This window comes from Aedes albopictus, chromosome 1, assembly GCF_035046485.1.
Source record: "Aedes albopictus strain Foshan chromosome 1, AalbF5, whole genome shotgun sequence".
NCBI classification, from domain to species: Eukaryota; Metazoa; Arthropoda; class Insecta; order Diptera; family Culicidae; genus Aedes; species Aedes albopictus.
The window spans coordinates 54,797,055-54,818,687 of record NC_085136.1 but is presented as its reverse complement, the minus strand read 5'-3'; the positions used below and the strand labels follow the sequence as shown (position 1 = coordinate 54,818,687).

The 21,633-nt window shown below is 40.4% G+C and overlaps 2 protein-coding genes across 2 annotated transcripts; both read right to left on the bottom strand.

Annotated features, from left to right (window-relative positions):
- Positions 1-650: 650 nt before the first annotated feature.
- LOC115256762 (ankyrin-1-like) lies at positions 651-6,063 on the bottom strand. The gene has a single exon (XM_062844551.1). It carries the CDS (start codon positions 5,943-5,945, stop codon positions 4,674-4,676), a length of 1,272 nt encoding a protein of 423 aa, XP_062700535.1. The 5' UTR covers positions 5,946-6,063; the 3' UTR covers positions 651-4,673.
- Positions 6,057-10,553, bottom strand: LOC134284946 (uncharacterized). The gene has a single exon (XM_062844550.1). The coding sequence runs from the start codon at positions 10,467-10,469 to the stop codon at positions 6,057-6,059; it is 4,413 nt and encodes a 1,470-aa protein (XP_062700534.1). The 5' UTR covers positions 10,470-10,553.
- Between the last annotated feature and the right edge of the window lie 11,080 nt (positions 10,554-21,633).

Genomic DNA, 21,633 nt, shown 5'->3' with positions numbered 1-21,633 from the left:
CATCGACTTCAAGGTGGCGTACGATCGCAGAGAGCTAGGTAGGTATAGAAAATTATGGACGAGAACGGCTTCTCCGGTAAGCTCATTAAATTGATCAAAGCGATGATGGACGGTGTAAGAAACTGCGTAAGGGTTCCGGGTGATCTGTCTAATTCGTCCGCATTTCCGCATGCCTACTGTTCAACATCGCCCTGGATGGTGTTATGCGACTAGCCGCGCTTAACATCCGAGGCACGATTGTCACGAAATCCGGCTAATTTGTCTGTTTTGCAGATGACATGGGTATTATTGCTAGAACATTTGGAACGGTTGCAGAATTGTACATCCGCTTCAAATGTGAAGCACCAAAGGTCGAAAACGAAGTACATGCTGGCAGGCGGAACCACGAACGACAGGGCAAGCCTAGATAGCAATGTTACGTTAGACGAAAACTCTTTCGATGTGGTTAAGGCCTAAATTAGGGACGTTCTCTTATTAATGTATTAGGGAAGATTCAAATATTACGTCCATCAATTTTTGGGATTTCTATACCCCCCCCCCTCCCCTCTCTGTCACGTATTTTCCCTATACCTAATACACGTAGTGTCACACTTTTGTAGACCCCCCCTCCCCCAAATGTTGGACGTAATTTTTGAACGTTACCTTAGAAGTGCATTATAAAACATATTGGTTTTATTTAAATTGTACATAATTATGTACGCCAATAACAAAGTACATTCAAACTATCATCAAATTTGTTCAACTTAATAATATTGGCATACAACATTGAGTCTTACACTAGTTAGTCTAATCGTCTAATCATCTTTGCCCAATGTTCACATTGGACCAATGCACGTATTCACTCGTTCGACTTTTGAGCGGCCCGTGTTATCTAGATGGCCATGGAAACGGCTTCATTTTCTGTAAACACAGCATCACTCAAACGTCAAATTAGTGAACTCGAGTGAAGGTAAATTCTTATGTTCTATGGAAAGAAACCCGATACGAAGACAGTCTTCATTTTCTTCAGATTATCAACTTCCTTTCTTTCAAATGTGTCTTGATGTTAACATGACATGAATTATATATGTTTCGTCTAGAGCATAGAGATACTATGATTATAGTAGGCGTTCAGACCGTACGCCAATCGTTGTAGCCTAGATTTAAATTTAAACAAAATGTTCACTTCTGCACAGAGTAGTTCGTTTTACTGCCTCCAAAAGCTTATTGGCCCAAGTATTTTTTTCAAAAGAAGATTCCAGAAGCAGTTAGAAAATGTCTCTCGGAGCTGGTGACCACCGGGCGGAACGGGTTCCGCAAGCCCCGCAACAAATCCAGAACCTTTCAAGCCTGCCCCCCATCGAGCGGCTGAGCGGCCGTGAAAATTGGCCCACGTGGAAGTTTGCGGTGGAAACGTATCTGGAGCTGGAGAAGCTTTGGGAAGCAGTCAAGCCGATTCCCGACGCGGATGGATCTATGAGCTCCTTCGGAAATTCCACTAGAATTTCCTTCGTGAATTCATCCAGAAGTTCCTTCGGGGAATTCCTCCACGAGTTCCTTCGATAGGGTAATTGATCCGATCATGGAGGAGTTAAGCGCTGGGTTCATGTTTAAACCACAATTGTATCGCCCCAAGCAAACTTTTTACATGGATTGAATTGAAAATAATAAAATCCATCCTTAATCTACGGGAAAATAACGAAATATTGCCACTTTGATGTTGTTATGAGCATTTTATTCGTTTTTATCTGAAAGATCATTGTGTTCCTAATGTTGCGGTATGTGTTCCTAATGTTGCGGTATTTTGTTCCTATTGTTGCGGTATCCCATTGAAATCATATGGGATACCGCAACATTAGGAACACTACCGCAACAATAGGAACACAGCAGCAAACACATTTATGAAAATATTTTTTTTAAAATAGGTTTTTGGGCAAATCTTAAGCAAACAAATGGTGCAATCTCATAATTTAAGCACCATACATCTATTAAAAATACCTTTTGGTAACATTTCAGTCGAAAAAGTGCTCAATTGCCATTACCGCAACAATAGGTACTACCGCAACGATGGGAACAATTATCCTAGTTTTGTTGAGATACTTTCTTCTTCTTTATGGCTCTACGTCCCCACTGGGACTTGACCTGCCTCGCTTCAACTAGTGGGTACTTTAACAGGTATTAATTGAAGGGCTTTCTTTGCCTGCCATTGCATAAATTTATATTGTGAGGCAAGTACAATGATACACTATGACCAGGGAGTCGAGAAAATGTTCCCGACCGGAACGAGAATCGAACCCGCCGTCTCCGGATTGGCGATCCATAGCCTTAACCACTAGCCTAACTGGAGACCCTCGGAACGTTTATCAACAATATATTAATTCTTCACAAAATGAAACATAGATACTTTTTTAACGTTGAAAAAAGTTATGGTGGGTTGACACTTTTCGGATCTTTCTCGAAAAATGTTAATGCTTTACATCGTCATTGAATTTTTAGTTTTGATATCCAAAGATTTTCTGCTTCTGTTCTCAAGATATCTCTAATAAAATATATTAGAGTCTATCTGGGTTAAAGGAAGAAAACATTTAGTAATTTTTGTGTGTTATTATAAATTTGACTTTTTCCTCTATATGAGTGAAAATGTCAAACCGGTATAACTTTATTCGTCGTGAGAAAATATAACATTTTATAACGTCGTATCAATTATCAACATATTGTTGATAAACTCGATTGAGCCATAAATAAATGAACTAGAAAAAAAAAGTTGATAAACGTTGAAAACTTCATTCAATTCACTGGTTTCCGAGATATGACTGTAAAAAAATAGTTGTCTAGAAAATAGTGTTTTACCAGAGTGGTTCTAGTTTCGTGAAAGATTAACCAATCGAGGGCAAATTTGTACAAATGATGATTGTGCGGCTCTGTGGTCGTGTGTCACCAAGCTCTTAGTCACATCGTGCTGAGGAGCGCGGGTTCGATTCCCGCCGCAGCTGTCAGGAAAAGTTTTCGGCTGTGCCACTGGGCGTTGCATGCTAGTCCGTTGTCTAGTGTCGTGCTTCCTTCAAAGAGCGAAAAGCTCACTGGAAGCATTGAACGTGTCCGTGTCTTTTTAAAAAATAGGTTGACAAGCAGTCAAAATTTGAGAATTTTTGATGCATTCTATGAAAAGTTACAGCTTGTTGATCTTTTTGTAAGAGAAAACATTTTGGCCACCTCCTGTAGATGTAGTAGCGACAAAGAAGCAGGCGTAACATCATACACTATCATGGTAACTTCTATCGACCATGTTGTTAACGATAGTTCTAAATTTGAATCGGTTAGCTTGCGATTTGACTTTTCACACTAGCCCTTCGCCAGATGGTGAATTGTAAAACTGAACTATGAATTTTTGAATAAATCGTTGTAGGTGTTGCGTCTGATTGTGTACGGGGTAACCTTTGGCAATGGTGGCTTTTGTTTAATTAAAACTTCCACAACATCTTTGTGACCATTTTGGCATGCCCAGTGAAGCGGTGTCCAATAATCTTTTTCTAGAGCGTATACGTTTGCACTATGATCAAGCAGTAAACCTACAATAATACAGTGACCTTTGGAAGCACTTACATGAAGAGCTGTCCATTTTTTATCAGTCAATGCTTCAATGTTGGCACCTCTTTTGATTAACTTCTCCGCAACTTCTTTATGACCATTTTCACACGCACTATGGAGCGGCGTCCAATTATTTATGTCGACAGCATTCACGTTTGCACCTTTATCAAGTAATAAATCTACAATCGCGCAATGCCCTTCGGAAGCACTTACATGAAGAGCTGTCCTTTTTTTGTGAGTTAATACTTCAATTTTGGCACCTGTTCTGATCAATATATTTACAGCCTCTTTATGACCATTCTGGCATGCCCAATGCAACGGCGTCCAATTATTTATGTCAACCGTATTCACATCTGCACCTTTATCGAGTAGTAAATTTACAATTTCGCAGTGACCGTTGGAAGCACATATCTGAAGCGCTGTCTGTTTATCGTCACGCAAAGCTTCAATATTGGCACCTCTGCTGATCAATGTGTCTACCACCTCTTTATGACCATTCTGACAGGCCCAATGAAGTGATGTCCATTTATGTAGTTCAACAGCATTAACGTTTGCACATTGATCAAGTAGTAAATTTACAATATCGTAGTGACCGTTGGAGGCACTTACATGAAGAGCTGTCTGTTTATCGTCACGCAAAGCTTCAATGTTGGCACCTCTACTGATCAATATCTCTACTATTTTTTTATGACCATTAAGACATGCCCAATGAAGTGGCGTCCTATTATTGAAGTCAGTAGCATTCACGTTTGCACCACTATCAAGTAGTAAATTTGCAGTATTGCCGTGACCTTTGAAAGCACTGACATGTAGAGCCGTCCATTTATCGTCACACAAAGCTTCAATGTTGGCACCTGCTTTGATCAATATCTCTACCACCCACTGGCGTAGCCACGGGGGGGGTTTTAGGGTTAAAACCCCCCCCCAGAGCCAAAATTTGTGGAACAAATTTTCAGTATAAAGCGCTTTGCGATGAAAAAATTTTTCGGCTGCGCCGCTTTTTTCAAACTACGAATACAATTGCTCATTACTGTTTACAAAATGTAAGGGTCAAACAAAAAAGGTATCATTGACCGTTGAAAACCCCTCCCAGAGACAATTTCTGGCTACGCCACTGCTACCACCTTTTCATGGCCATTCTCGCATGCCCAATGAAGCGGTGTCCATTTATATATTTCAACTGCGTTTACGTTTGCACCTTTAGAAAGTAGTAAATTTACAATATCGCAGTGACCTTTGGAAACACTGACATGAAGAGCTGTCTGTTCATCGTCACGCAAAGCTTCAATGTTGGCACCTCTTCTGGTCAATATTTTTACTACATTTATATGGCCATTCTGACATGCCCAGTGAAGCGGTGTCCATTTATGTATTTCAACTGCGTTTACGTTTGCACCTTTATTAAGTAGTAAACCTACAATATCACAATGACCGTTGGAAGCACTGACATGAAGTGCTGTCAGTTTATCGTCACGCAAAGCTTCAGTGTTGGCACCTCTTCTGATCAATATATCTACTACATTTATATGGCCATTTTGGCATGCCCAATGTAGCGGTGTTGCTTTATCTATTGCAGCAGCATTCATGTTTGCACCATTATCAAGTAGTAAACCTACAATATCGCAGTGACCGTTGGAAGCACTGACATGAAGAGCTGTCTGTTTATCGTCACGCGAAGCTTCAATGTTGGCACCCCTTTTGATCAATATCTCTACTACACTTATATGACCATTTTGGCATGCCCAGTGCAGCGGTGTTCGTTTATCTATTTCAACAGCGTTCACGTTTGCACCATTATCAAGTAGTAAACCTACAATTCCGCAGTGACCTCTGAAAGCACCTAGGTGAAGGGCTGTCCATTTATTATAAGTCAAAGCTTCAATGCTGGCACCTCTACTGATCAATATTTTCACCACCTCTTGGTGACCATTTGCGCATGTTAGGTGAAGTGGTGTCAATTTATCTTTTTCAACAGTGTTTACGTTGGCATCTTTTTCCAATAGAAAACTTACAATATCGCAATGACCGTTGGAAGCACTGATATGAAGAGCTGTCTGTTTATCGTCACGAAAAGCTTCAATGTTGGCACCTCTGTTGATCAACATTTCCACAACCTTTTTATGACCATTTTGGCATGCCCAATGAAGGGGTGTCCATTTATCTTTTTCAACAGCGTTTATGTGTGCACCTTTATCAAGTAGTAAATCTACAATATCACAGTGACCTTTGGAAGCACTTACATGAAGAGCTGTCCTTTTTTTGTGAGTTAAAGCTTCAATGTTGACACCTCTTCTGATCAATGTCCTTACGATCTCTTTATGACCTTTATGACATGCCCAATGAAGCGGTGTCCATTTACTTATTTCAACAGCGTTCATGTTTGCACCTTTATCAAGTAGCAAATCTACAATATCACAGTGACCTTTCAAAGCACTGACATGAAGAGCTGTCCATTTATCACAAGTCAATGCTTCAATGTAGACACCTCTTCAGATTAATATTGTCACGACCTCAATGTAGCCATTAGCGCAAGCCCAATGAAGCGGTGTCCGTTTATCCTTTCCAACAACGTTAATGTTTGCACCTTGATCTAGTAGTACATCTACAATATCACAGTGACCTTTGGAAGCACTTACATGAAGAGCTGCCAACTTATCGTCACTCAAAGCTTCAATGTTGGCACCACTTTTGATCAATGTCACTACAGCCTCTTTATGGCCAGTATGACATACCCAATGAAGCGGTGTCCATTTATTTCTGTCAACAGCGTTAACGTTTGCACCTTTATCTAATAGAAAATTTGCAATACCGCAGTGACCATTGAAAGCACATACATGAAGAGCTGTCCAATCATAGTTATTGAATGCTTCAATGTTGGCACCCCTTCTGATCAAAGCCTCTACAACCTCTTTATGACCATTCTGGCATGCCCAATGAAGCGGTGCCCATTTATATATTTCAACAGCGTTTACGTTTGCCCCTTTATCAAGTAGTAAATTTACAATATCGCAGTGACCGTTGGAAGCACTTACATGAAGAGCTGTCCTTTTATTGTGGGTCAATGCTTCAATGTTGGCACCTCTTCTGATCAAAGCCTCTACAACCTCTTTATGACCATTTTGACATGCCCAATGAAGCGGTGTCCATTTATCTATTTCAACAGCGTTTATGTGTGCACCTTTATCAAGTAGTAAATTTACAATAACGCAATGACCTTTGGAAGCACTCACATGAAGAGCTGTCCAATTATTATGAGCCAATGCTTCAATGTTGACACCTCTTCCGATCAATACCTTCGCAACCTTATTGTAACCGTTTGCACACGCCAAATGAAGCGGTGTCCATTTATCTGTTTCATCAACGTCCACGTAGGAAACTCTATCGAGCAGTATTTCCACGATATCGCAGTGACCTTTGGAAGCACTGACATGAAGAGCTGTCCTTTTATTGTGAGTCTGTGCTTCAATGTTGGCACCTCTTCCTACCAATACTTCCACAATCTCTTTGTGACCATACTGGCATGCATAATAGAGTGGAGTTTTGGAATTTACTTTAGTGTTCCGAATATTTATGTCAGCTCCCTTTTCTAACAGTAGCTGAACTAAATGCCTATGTCCATATGTTATGGCCGCGTGTAAAGGAGCTAGCCCATCATTATATTTTACATCGGGATGCACTTTCCAATCATCGATTAAATAGGAGCATATTTTGTCACTGCCGTTTTCTATGGCAATGTGAAGCATTTTGGCCTTATCCGGAAGAACCAGAATTGTTTTTGAAAGCACATATTTCAACAATTCTACAGCATTACTTTCACAAGCCCAGAAAATAACATCTTCAAAAGCAAAAGACGTTACTTGGGCGATTTCTGTTACAAACATTTTGAAATTTTTTTCAATTATATTTATAAAAAACTTTCTTATTCCCGTAAAAGAAGACAAAACATCTTTAATAATGTTTTTTAAGTTAACAAAATTGTCCCACAGAAAGGTTGCTACAAAATACTCAGCGTAAGAATAGTGAGAAAAACAAACTTTTTCGTCAACAAATTTTACAAGAATACATTTTTCAAACTGGCTTTGATGGCATGATAGAATACAATCTCGTTTTTTCATGTATTTTGGGTTTTTGAAGATAGATTTCAGCTCATTGACATCAAGGAATTCTATGGCCAGTAGTTGGTGGTCAAGATAAAATCCATCAATTATTTTCTTTTTCGAATCGATTTGCCCAATGCCATTGCATGCATCCTCTATTTTTACTAGTAAACATTTTTCTATATACATTTCGTAAATGTGCTCAACTTCTGAAGCTTCCTTTTCCAGGTAGCTTATTTCTGTTTCTTTGTCGATCATATTGGATGCTTTGAATTGTTCAAAAGGCTGTTTGTATATCTCCGCCAACATTTTAACCATTAATGGGATTCTGCATACACTATAAAATTTCTCAATCAAAAATGTGGTATACGAACTAAATTTGAAATTTTTATCACATTTAACGTTTTCTTTCCAAGATTGGGCAAGATATTCAACTATATTTTCCCTATTAAATGGCGCTAGTGAAAAGTATCCGACATTATATTTGTGTTTCTTAAAAAACCTCTGCAATGAACTTTTCTTGTGATTTCTTACACTTATAAGAAGTTGAATATGCTTAGATTGCAATAATAATTCAAATAGATTGTTCATTATGTGTCTATTATTCATGTATTTTTCATGTATTTCGTCATACCCATCAAACAGTATTGTAATATGATCATCAGACACATTCGTCAAAACGTTCTGTATGATTTTAACATTTTTTCGAGATAACACCGATTTGAGAATATCCAATGATGATTCATTGCCTATAACGTCCTCAGAGCATTGAATTCTGCTCAAGTAAATTAAGAAAACTGTTCCTGATTTGAGTTTCTGGTGTTGAAGAGCAACATATTGAAGAAGTTCAGTTTTACCTATCCCGGGATCCGCCGTCAAAACTAAACACTGATGATGGGCAAACCTTGTCTTTAGATTTTCTGCAAACTGACTATCACTCATTTCCTCATAAGTTATATCTACAAGGGATACTTGGTTATTCATTTCGAACTTTTTTTCTGTAGTACCATACTTAGGGGAAGCCAATCTTCCTGAACTAGGATCTTGTTCAGATTTAATATTTCCTTCAAATTGAGAAGCTTGCAAGGATTCAGGCGCATGTACATCCTCCTTTTCAAAAATAATTACTCTGTTAATATACAACTGATTGGTATCATTCAATATCGGATACAGTTCTACAATTTTAGACCGCAACTTGTTACAATACTGCGTGACAAAATGTTGATCTAAGTATGGTTTGGAATTGTTTTGCTCGCATTTCAACGTTGTTTCAAAATAATCATCCAAATCTTTTACCGCATTCTTTTCATCATATTCGCTTAGCTTTCCTAAAACGTCAGGACGTAGCCACATTTTCATCCATGAGCGCAATTCTTGGACGATGAAGGGTTCCAATTCGTCTGGTTGATGTGCTGATAATGTGAGTAGCTCAAAGAATTGCCTCACATCAGATGCCTCTGCATAGATTAATACTGAAGTATGCTTGTTCCGTGAATCCCTTCCTTCGAACAGTTTCTGCTTCGTGCTAACCTCCGTATTCATGTCACCCAATTCAGTCTTCAACATACTATACAGTTCAGCTCTACCGACTACATCACAAGAGAATGTATCTTTGAATGTAAGCTGGTCATTTGCTGTTCCTGTTAGAATCGAAGCTAGAAAATGCTCGTACTTTTTTATATCATCAGATACAGTTCCACTACGAAAAAGATTTATGATGGCGTCTGCCAGGCGGTTTAATTCTGCACCATTCACTGACGGGCAACAAGAAGAGTCATATTGTTCTTCTTTAACGTCGAGTTCTGCTGGTTTATTAATAGGCTTTAAATCGTGTAGCTCTCTTTCAAGCACTTTGTATAATTTGGCAATGAAAATTAGTGACTCGTTAAAGCTCTCTCTGAACCTTATTTTAAAATTTCCTGACTCCATTAACGTTGAACTTTTCGTCATTGAAATCATCGTCATCATCAAACATTTGAAAGCAGTTTTTTCGTTCAAAACAAAAGTTTTTGCTATGAAAATATATTCACTGTACTCCACATGAGGAATATAATGCAGTGAATATATTTTCATGATCCTTGTTTTAATTTGCAGCGAGAAAACTGCTTTTAATTTTCCGAAAAATGATGACGAATGCTTGATCCTTAAAATGTCATTCAAATAAGCTTTGTATTTAAGCAGTTCATTAGTAATAATTCCTTTAGTGAAAAGTTCCTTGATAGCGTCTTTGAGGGAATGGAAATCTTTGTTGGCGTAAATCATGATTGATTGAATTGTAGCTTCAGTTGGTATAAATGATTTGTAGGTGGCTCCTTCACAAGTAAAGCGAAGATATTCGTCTACATCTCGATCTTCGATCGCCATGCAATCTCCTGCGGTCTTTAGCTTTTCATCAAGTTTTTTGTTGGTGAACAGCAGGAAGTTGGTTTTACCTTTGAACCTTTTTCGAACTATCATGTAGGAACAGAAATATTTGTACAAACTGAAATCTCCTTTCTCTCGATTTACGTTTGGGAGCAATCCATTGAGATCTATCTTCGATTCTTTTCCGTCAGCATGTTTAGATTGCAAGAAAATCCATTGCTTGGCTGTTTTATCGTACAGTACCACGTCGTCAAACTTCTCCGCGGATGTCAGTTCATAAGCCAAGTGAAAACTCTTCCCTTCTCGTGTCAATCTAAGCAGAAGAACTAGGGCTAGCTGCTTTTGATACACTTCGCCGTGAGTTCCAGATTTGATGCTGCTTTCGTACGTTACAAGTCCTGTGGTTTCCGGATCGATAACGTCCAGCTTCGAGTTAACCATTTTGAGTCTGAAAAAAGTTTTAAAATATGCAGTGATATGAGTATTTTCATTATAACACAAACGGGTTTGTTTATATTTTCGGCTCAAAATGCGAAACCAAATACGAGATTTTCTGAATCAAATGAAAATTTGTGCAGAAGCTAGATTCTAAGTAAAAATACTTTTTCCAATAAAATGCTGATTTTGAAAATGATACATATACAGAACATCGTTTCAGGACTAACAAGGGCTAAATATTCAAACAAAAAAAAAATCCAATCAAAGATGGGTATTCGGTTTAGTATAGGATGTTATTGTACTTAAAAATTTGTTTAAATCATGTTAAATTCTGGTCGGGGGAATAAAAATGATGATTTTAGCGTTAAGTAATAAATGGATGCTGCAGCTGCATAATATAGAATTTCGTTCAAAAACTCCTACTAGAGTTCTATTTAAAGTTTCTCCATGCATTCCTACGGGAGTTGCTCCGAGAATAACTCCATGACTAGGGTGACTATATGGAAATGAAGTGAAGTTTCACCAAATTCGGTTGAACAAGTAGGACATTTGTATGAAAAGAAGGACACGTTTTAAAAGAGCGAGAAAATACAAAAAAGACATACTACAGAGTATGGATTTATACCGGATTTGCTTTACCCAACTTACGTTTTTTGCGTTGTAAGCGCCAATTGAATTTTTCAAGGGCATGAAATTGTGTAGTTCTCATAATAGCGTGTAGAGCTTGCAATGTTTCAATCACTTTTTGCTCTCCGAACAAACGAACTGAAGCAGCGAACACTGAATAATAAATAAGCTATCTAAAATTATTCATAAACCAAAATACATCTAGGGTGCCATTACAGCGATTCTATTTTTACTTCCACAGATTTGCCAGAAGATTTAGCAACTGGGGCTAATCGAATAAGAGTTCTCACCAAAAAAAAATACGGCTGCTTATATACCTACTGTATCTAGTACTGTATTGTACTGTTGTAGAAAATTATTACGTAAGGAACTGTAAAACAAAAGCTTTATCAATACAACTTGTTTGATAGAAGCATTATGTTAACATTTCACTACATGTTTCGAAATGAAAGATAAAAAAAATTGTTTGTACGAGGTGTTTCTTATTGGAATACTTTGACAAATGAATTAACTCTTACATCTTCGGGGGCAGTTTTTAAGTGGAAATGTATCGAACACTTTAATTAAATCATGTATTGTAGTTGTGGCGGCACCAAGATCGACAAAGGTGCACGAATCAAGAAGACGAGGGCTGCTTTTGCTAGTTTAAGAAATGTATGGAAAAACAACCAGATCAGTCGACGCACCAAAATCCGAATTTCTAACTCGAACGTGAAATCTGTGCTGCTATACGCCATTGAAACCTGGTGTGTATCAACGGAGAACACGCAACGGCTGCAGGACTTTATCAATAGATGCGTGTGGTATATAATTCGTGTATGGTAGCCTCACAATTGGATCTCCTACGTGGAGCTCCATCGTCGATGTCATCAAAAGCCGTTGATGATACCTTTTATTTTGGTTTTATAATGTATCTGAGAACCTCTTCTAGCCTATTTCACTATTTTTTTTACTTGGGATACCGGTATATTCATTCTTCATAAGTGGCAGTAAGGATCTGGGGATTAAGACTTTGATTTCACGTGACACGTACTTTTAATAAATATAAGTTCGAAAAGGATGACATTTTGATGGAAAAGAAGGACATTCGATTTTTGAGCAAAAAGGAGGGCATGTTCTTTTTTAGGATACCGTATGATCACCCTATCCATGAGGTCTTTCGGAAATTCCACTAGCATTTCCTTCGTAAATTTATCCAGAAGTTCTTTCAGGGAATTTTTCTACGAGTTCCATCGATAATTTTGTTGAGATACCGAAACAGCTCAATTGAAGCAATCGGTTGAAATTCAAATATAAATAACGTTATCGCAGCAATCTGTAAATATAGAGCAATAAAAGAAAACATTCCACTGTTACTACTCGAAGAAGCAAGTTCTTTTATTTCAAGCTCTGCTAACAGGTTATGAACCTTTAGCACCGTGCCATTTTTCTCAAGAAGTTTCTGGAAGTTCGAAGCTTGGAGCCTCTCCTACGATAGGATGGATCTGAAGAATTCCACAATGATGAATATGTAATTCCAATTTCCAACCCAGGATGCTCCGGACTGAAGCGCTCCTGATCCGGGAAAGTCTGTGGACCTACACACCAAACGCTTTCAGCAATATTTTGCTGAATTCTGTCGAGCTGAAGGGTTCAGCAAAAATTTTTGCTGAACTTTCGGCAAAGTTCGCTGAATTTCAGCAAAACGTTACTGGTGTGATCAGCAGAGTTAACTGAACAAATCAGAAAAATTTTGCTGAATTTCAGCAAAATGTTTACTGAAACCTTCAGCTCGGCAAAATTCAGCAAAATTTGGCTGAAACCCTCACGTCAAGAGCAACCCTCCGGCGGCAGGCGGAAGTCAAGCGGAAGTGGCTGGATCAGTGAAATGGGAAGAAGGTGACGAAAAAGCACGTGCCCAGATTTTGCTGCTACTGGAAGAGAACCGGTTCGGCGTGATTCGAGCGACAACGGCTGGGGGACTTGTACCTGTACATCAAGCTGTGCAGCGCAGGAAAGGACCTGAGGGAAGACACCATGGTGGCCTTATCCTGCGAGGGCTACTGCTAATGCGCTGACAACAGCCTTGGAAACGCGTGCGGATAATGCCCTGACATAGAACCTCATTCAGGAGAAGTTGCTGGACGAGGTAAGCAAGCAAAACCGGAATTCGACCGGCGGATCGGCACTGCTGGTCGTAAATCAATTGTGTGCCATTTGTGCAAGCAACCGGGCTACAAGCAACGTTACAGCAAGCAGCAGAAAGAACCGAGAGGAGGCAAGAGACAAAACGCGAAGGTTGCCCGGGACGGCGGTATGTACGCTCTGACCATTGGGAGCGGGGCCACGGTTGACGACTGGATCATCAATTCCGGTGCAAGTTCGCACATGAGGTCCAGTAGGGATTTTTCGACTAGCTGGAACCGGCGACAGGTGAGGTAAACTTGGCCGACGGCCGCGTTGCGTTATGGCTGTAGCTAGTACTAAGACCGGTGTGATCCAATGCATGGACGGTTCTGGAAGGACAAACAAAAATCGTTTGTACCACGTGATTCCTATGCGCCGAAGCTGTCAACAATCCTTTTGTCAGTGCTTACTATGACCACCCGGAAGGCGGAGGTGAAGTTTGATGGCGAAAAAAAAAATGCAAAATCGACGTCAAAGTTGGTCAACGAAATGACGGTGGCTGATTGTGGAATACGCGAAGGCTGTGAATGCTGTGTCAGAAGAAAGCAGGCTCGAAATCCCTTCCCCAAAACCACCGAGAAGACAACCAGTGTGCCGTTGGACGTGGTTGGACCTCAACATCTCGGACGTGTATGGACCCCTGGAGACCCCTTCGGTGAGTGGATGCCATTATTTTGTTTCATTTGTTGACGACCACAGTCGCTACTGCACGATTTATTTATTGAAGAAAAAATCCGAGGTCGCTGACCAAGGAATTCTGTAATTACGTTTGCACCCAGTTCGGAAGATATCCCAAGCGCATCCGGTCAGACAGGGGAGGACAGTCACGTCAGTTGTGATGGAGGAAGCAAATTGACAGTGATTCAACCCTGCTGACTTGAATCGCAATTAGCCTATCAATATCGGCGATTTTCCTACATTTGATAGTGACAGATAGCAACTCTGCACTGATGGCGTTCTACCGCAAACATGGCATCCACCCCGAATTCACTGCCGGATATTCGCAACAGCAGAATAGAGTGGCGGAACGACGAAAGCGATACGTCATCGAAATGTATCGGTGCATGCTGATGGATGCCAGGATGCCAGGGATGGCATGCTCCTCAGTGTGAGTGCAAGTGTGCGCGGTTTTAATATGAAAATGAGCTGCATTGTGCACATTTCCAGTGCGGAATGCCATCCCTGAGGATGCCATCAAGAAATTGGGCCGAGGCAACCATATGGGGTCTCCAGTTAGTCTAGCGTTTGTAGAAAGCATTTGTCCACGTGCCAAAGGAGAAGCGAAGCAAGCTTCAGGACAAGGCGAAGGAAATAACGCTCGTCGGCTATTTCAACAACCATAAGGCATACCGGTTCATCGATTTGGCCACTAACAAGCTAGTCATCAGCCGAGACGTCAAATTAGTAAAGGAGGAGTTGGTCCAGCCCGGTACCGACGTTCCAAATCTGGAGGAGGAATCATACGCGGACATCCCAAGTCCGTTGTCTTCTATCGGGGCATCGAATTAAGAAGTGACCGAGGAACCAACAAGCGATCCAGAAGATGACGAGGACGGATCGTCGGCTGCAACCGATACCGAGTTCGATTCCTGCGATGAATTCGTTCACGAAGACTCGAACGAAACTATTATACGAAGATTTGCACGGCCAAATTAGAGGGGGTCGCCCCACAACGGTACCGAGAAATGAGCAACATGGCGCTCGTTGCATAATCAACTACATACGACAACGACATAAATGAACCGAAATCGGGGAATTTACTTCGACACCATACCGGTAGTCCCGTAGGGTGCGAGCACCGGTTTTGGCCAGTCTAAGGGAAATCATTTATATAAAAATAACCAATAATCCTATGAAGACAACCAATGTGTCAAATGAAAGGTTTCAATCTATATTTTGAAGGAAAAATGCAGAAATCAAGCCAATACTTGATTTTTGTATTAAAAGTGGCACTGGCCAAAATAGAAGCACTGCCGCAGTTTTGGCCATATTCTTAAGTTTGGTTTCTATTTTGGCCAATCACGTGTATTTCTTATGGGACTGGCCAAATTAGAAGCACCCTGGCGCTCCAATTCCTTGTTTTCCGTAGGATGAAAATGGGAGCCACATGCTTAATAAGGGAACTAATACCCTAATACCATCTTTTAAATCATTAAACCCTCAACTCAGATTCTACAGAGTTCATTATTATGCATATTTCAAATTTTGGAATTTGCCATGTTTTCAGCCTTTTGTTATTTCAGCCTTTTGTAATTTCAGCCTTTTGTTACATATCCATAGTTTCAGCCTTTTGTATTCAGCCTTATGTGCATTCAGCCTTTTGAAATTCAGCCTTATGTTACCATCCCAAATAGATATATGGGAGCTGATTTTTTAAGGAAATATATTTTTTTCTTCCAGTTTTTAATCGAAATGTATGGTTTTCACGGCTGTAATCATCATATTGTATTAGGATCTACTAGTAAAAAATAAATATACGCCGGTTTAGATTGCAACAGGCTCAATACCGCACTATGGCCAAAACTCCGGACTGGCCAAAACTGAAGCTTCTACCCTATTTGAAGTGAGCAGCAACAGAAGAAGAATTGGTTTCGAAAGAGTTTCCACCGTCGGGGAACTCTTGGGCATAAGAGTATCTTCGTATGGCACATATACACATGCAAAATAATCATTAATAGAGGAAGGTCTCAGTTAAAAATATTAATACGGAAGTGGTCATAGAATACGTTGAGAAGCATGCTTTGTCCCAGTAGATACTTTAAGCCAATGAGAATGTATTTTTGAATCTGCATAATGTGTATGCTATTCATAAATGCGTAAATGAGTTTTCTCAAGCAGCAGTTACACATTTTACGGACGCGATATAATAGTGCGTGTTTCCACCCTGCCAGCTATAATTAGCGAAATAAAGATAAGTCGGTCAATAATTCATGTGTTTTATTGTGTGTCAATCTATCGATTGAAGTAAAATGAGAAGAGGCCAATAAAACAAAATCGATTAATGTTCCATAAGCATCATATTGTATTCCAGCGTTATCATTTAGATCCTGCTTTGAGTACCTGGAAGAGATAATTCGATTGTGCGTATTTGACAGATGATCGCTGTTCCAATTTACCGTAGAAGCCACTCTAATCATGATGAAAAAAATGAACAGCCACACACTCGGGAAAACGACGACAAAACGACACTGTTTCTTATTGAAGTTTGTCGTGAGTTTCTGGAGGAATCTCTATACCGTGCCATGCCCTAATACCCTGTACTTGACAAAAAAATTCAAATATTTTTCTTTACTGAGTAACTAGCTTGAACGTTAGCTTAGCATATAAAACCATTTTAAGTTATGCCTGGTTTACATGGAGCAAGTGACTTGATTCAAGTCAATGGAAAATGCACAATTGAATGCGAATTGAACATGTAAACACCACCGTTCATCTCAGTTGAGCAACTGACTTGACTTGAACGAAAGTTGAACATGTTCAACTTTTTTGTTCAAGTCAAACGAAATCATCTCACTTGCCCCGTCTGAACACACGATACATGTGAGTTGAATTAAAGTTTTCTGTCAAATAAGCTAAATTCAATTCAGTTTGCTTACGCATCGCAAGAGTTGAAGAATGTAAACACTTGCTTCAATTGAGATGCATTCAAGAGCATGCAAGTGGACACCCAAGTCATTTGCTCAGTCTAAACACGTCATTCCATTGGATTGAACATGTTTGAGAAGTTTGTAACTCACATGCTCGTTTCAATTCAACAGTCTAAATCAGGCATTAGGTGTGACAAGCTTGGCACATATTTACAAACAAAAGCATTTAAAAATAATGACAGAATGTGAATGCAGAATGCCAATGTACGGTATTAGGGCACGATTTGTTTTGTGTTCCAAATACCGTGTTTCGACTAAAACTGCAAACTTACAATATTATATTGATACTTTTCACTATATCAATCAGTTGTACAAACCTCTAAGCAACGTTTAACACGCAGGTTCTTTTAATTAGGGAGCGGGACATTTGGCATAAAGTCATTTGGCATAAGGTCGTTTGCCATTAGGTCATTTGGCATAAAGACATTTGGCATAATCGAAATGCACCCTTTTTAATTATGCCAAGTGTCCATTATGCCAAATGACCGTTACGCCAAGTGACCTTATGCCAAACGGCTTTATGCCAAATGACTTTATGCCAAATGACACAGGCCTTTTTGTTGGTAATAGGGATGACTCAACGGACCACCAATGTATGCGGGTCACATATGTTTTACCATTTTGATTTTAACCATGACTTAAACATTTGAAATTCCACTAATCATATTTATTATACATAATACATACAATAAGCAATAATATAGCGCTTGAAAAATTAGTAAACATTGTAAATTTATTTTTACGATGCTGTTTGAAGTGAAGAGCATTCTTAAGGTCACGGTATTAGGGAATGGCACGGTAGATCGAATTCCTGCAATAATTCCCAGATTAAGGGCCAAAAGAACCAGGAAGAATTTACAGAATGCATTCGTGGAGGAATCCACAGATGGAATTCCCGGAAGAATTCCAAAAAGTTTTCGCAGAGGAATAGTAAAATTAAATTTTTGAAAAAGAAATATAAACGAAAAAATGAAATGTCACGAAACAATTCTCAGACGGTGTTTCCGGTGGAATCCACCGAAGTTACTGGAGGAACCCGCAGAAGGAATTCCTATAGGAGTCCACTACCGCAGGAATACCTGAGGGTATTTGCAGTAGCCAGAATTCTTGGGAGAATCCTCAGCAGGAATTCCCGAAGGCACGATACTTTTGCACTACATGATGCAACTGATGTACTAAGATATGTAAGAAATTCAACGCGATCGCCATAAAACCAATTTAGACTGCGATACTGTAATATGGTTATACAACGACATTTGCCGGGAGAGTTTGTACAACCTTAAATACTTCGTTATATAAATAGCAAGCACCACTACCACAGACACCGAAATAACCATAAGCATCAAAAATCCCAAGTAACATTTTTAGTCAAATAGGCTAGAAGAGGTTTTAAGAACCATCATAAAATCAAAATAAAAGGTATTTGGTTTTTGACGGTTCAGAAAACCTGTTGTAAACTAGTAAGTCATCAAAGTGTAACTTGGGATGTGCATCAAATGAGCACTATGTTGAAATAGAAGTTTTACGCGTTAAATCATCATCGTGAATGCGAATAAAGCATTTGCAATCCATTAGCAGCCCTATATCTGGCATCCTTATTTTCACCTGCATGTTAAACATCCTGGATAACTGTTAGTTTTTCAGTTGAAAAAAGAAAAATACAAATTGAGCCACAATAGGTTTTTTTTCTCAAACGACCGCATGAGAGAATTATCATAATAGGCAATCTAATTTGCGCTGAACGGCGGCCGAGTTTAATCATCTGAATTTGAGTGATAACGCTAGTTTGGATAGTCAACATTTTCAACGACGTAATCTGCCGAATACTTACATGTATTATTTTGAAATATCACTGCTAAGCTATGTAATGCCCAAATCGCAATCGGCTGAATTCAACAACAGGCGTTTTTTCTCCCGCGCACCAAACGAACGTTCTTCGCAACAGCTTTCGCACAACTGACACGATTCCTCGCCAAACAAACGCGTTTTATCAACTGGCTATGGGGTCGTTTATAAAGAACCTAATGCGCTGTAGTGGAAAAATTTTCGAAAGATACTCGAAAGATGGTGGCGCGTCGAACGTTGCCAGTTTATGGCTGATAGACAATAGGGTAATTTTGTTAATTTGGACAGATCGTTACGCGTATATTGTAACAAATGAGAAATAGAACAATTGATGGCCCACGTTGAGTCACACTACGAACAAATAATAATGGAACCCTATAAATGCTCTATTTTATTTATCATTACGAATAATAAATATGTAGAACATAACAAATGCATAATAAAATATAATAGCACGAATTCACGCTTACAACACAAAACATAAAAGTGCTCGGCCATTCCCAAAGGGATAACAATTTACGACCACATGATAAGGAGGTTTCATTTATTGGTTTTGGTCCATCGGTCAATCCTGGAATAGTGTTTTGTTCGGCTGATTGCATTTTTGTCAACAGTATTTATTCTGTATAAATACATAGCTTGATTTTGTCTAGGAAAACTAACCCTAATATGGCCACCCCGAAGACGGCTGCATTTTGATGTCCGTGCTAGGGACCGGTGGGCTGCAAAACGGTGAGTCGATAAGGAGAGCGTCCAACATAGCTCTGATCCTCACAAGTTCCTACCTCATGCTTCCACGGGTCAATCGATGAAAAAGACCGCCAGCTAAGAGTTGTGTGCTTAGCTGGTAGTGCTGCCTGGGCACTGTTGTCCTTCTGACTTCAGCTAGATTGAGGAGGTACGTCTCAAGCGTCTGTTCACCAACTAGGTGCGGCCCAAACAGCGTCTGTTCTGGCATCCAGCGGCTGAATATGAAACGCGGTATCGCGTCAGCTATACCTAAGGTGGCAGCCCCACCAACGCGTTGTAGGCAGCGCGACCCCGGTAAGGTAGCCTGTCGAAGCCTTACAACACCACGACAAATGAAGATAATAGAAGAAAATGCGAACGATACTCTCGGAAACCGACCCGGCAACGAAATAAGGACCTGAGAATAAGGACCATGATTGGAAACTCGGTACCTGGAACGTCAGGACCTTAAATGAACGTGGACGAGTAAGCCGAGTGTGTGTGTTGCTTCTATTCAAGAAGTGCGGTGGCCCAAATCTGGTGAACGTGAATTCAGGGCGGTGGATGCCGTCGCCAACACATCATTCAAATATAACATCTACCACAGCGGCAGCGATAAGGCAGAGCATGGGGTCAGATTCATAGTGATCGGGAAACAGATGAAGCAAGTCGTGAGTCGTACTCAAAACATGACGTTAAGATTGTCATCGGTGACGCCAACGCACAGGTCGGAAGAGAGGATTTTGTCCGTCCAATCATCGGTACGGAGAGCCTTCACTCCGTCACAAACGATAACGGCCTAAGATTAGTTAACTTTGCTGCTGCCAGGAGGATGGCCATTAGTAGCACCTTCTGGCGAAGTTTGCAACCAAATCGACCATGGGCTGGTAGATGGCCGACACTTCTCGGACGTCATTGATGTTAGAACTTTTAGGGGTCCCAACTTCGACTCAGATCACTACATCGTAGTTAGTAAGATTCGAGCTCGGTTATCAACCGTGTTGGACTCTAAGAACCGGTGATCGCTGGACGAGCGGATAAGTGAAATAAACGAGAGCGATAATCTCAACACTCTGTGGGAGTCTATCCACGGAGCGATGAGTACGGCAGCGCGGGATCCATGATTGTTCAGGCGCAAGAAAGTATGGAGCAGAATGATATGCGGAGGTTTTACGAAACTGTCAATGGCGTGCGGAGAAAAACAGCGCCTTCTCTCGTCATGGGCAACGACCGTGAAGGAAACTTGCTGACAGACAAAACAATGGTGGCTTTGAGGAGTTGTTGAAAGGTGAGAATGGTAGAGCGACAGACAGAATTCGAATCGACGACGACGGACAAGCAGTGGAACCTCCAACGCTAGACGAGTCATGACAGCCATTAGAGGGCTGAAGAACAATAAGGCTGCTGGGAAGGACGAACCCCCGGCCGAGCTTCTCAAGCACGGTAGTGAGCAGCTGTATCAACTCTTGTATACCGTATTATATTGAATATATGGGAAGAGGAAGAACTGCCTGCTAGTTGGTTGGATGGTCTCATTTCCCCTCTATACAAAAAAGGGCATCACTTGGAGTGCGCGAATTGCAGCGCACAAAATTTTGTCCGGAATTCTGTTTAACAGGCTGAGTCCGATTGAAGAGTCCTTCGTCGGCGAATACCATGCGGGTTTCGTGAGGGCCAATCAACGACGGATTAGATGTTCACCCTGCGGCAGAATCTTGATACATTTCGGGAGTACAACTTGCAGACCCATCATCTGTTTATTGATTTCAAGGCGTCGTACGATTCAGTGAAGAGAAATGAGTTATGGCAGATTATGATCGAACATGGTTTTCCGGCGTAGCTTATTAGACTGATTCGTGCGACGCTTGACGGTTCGAAATCAAGTGTACGGGTTGCGGATAAAATTCCGTCATCGTTCGTAACCTCAGACGAGCTGAAGCAGGGCGATGCTCTTTCGAACTTACTGTTCGATGTTATGAACAAATTTATTTATCTTGGTACTCTAGTAACGTGCGATTATGATGTTACCCGCGAGATGAAAACACGGATTGCAGATGCGAATCGGGCCTTTTTCGGTCTGCGAAACCAGCTGAAGTCCCGTAGGCTGCAAATGAAGACAAAACTCGCGTTGTACAAAACTCTGATTCTTCCGG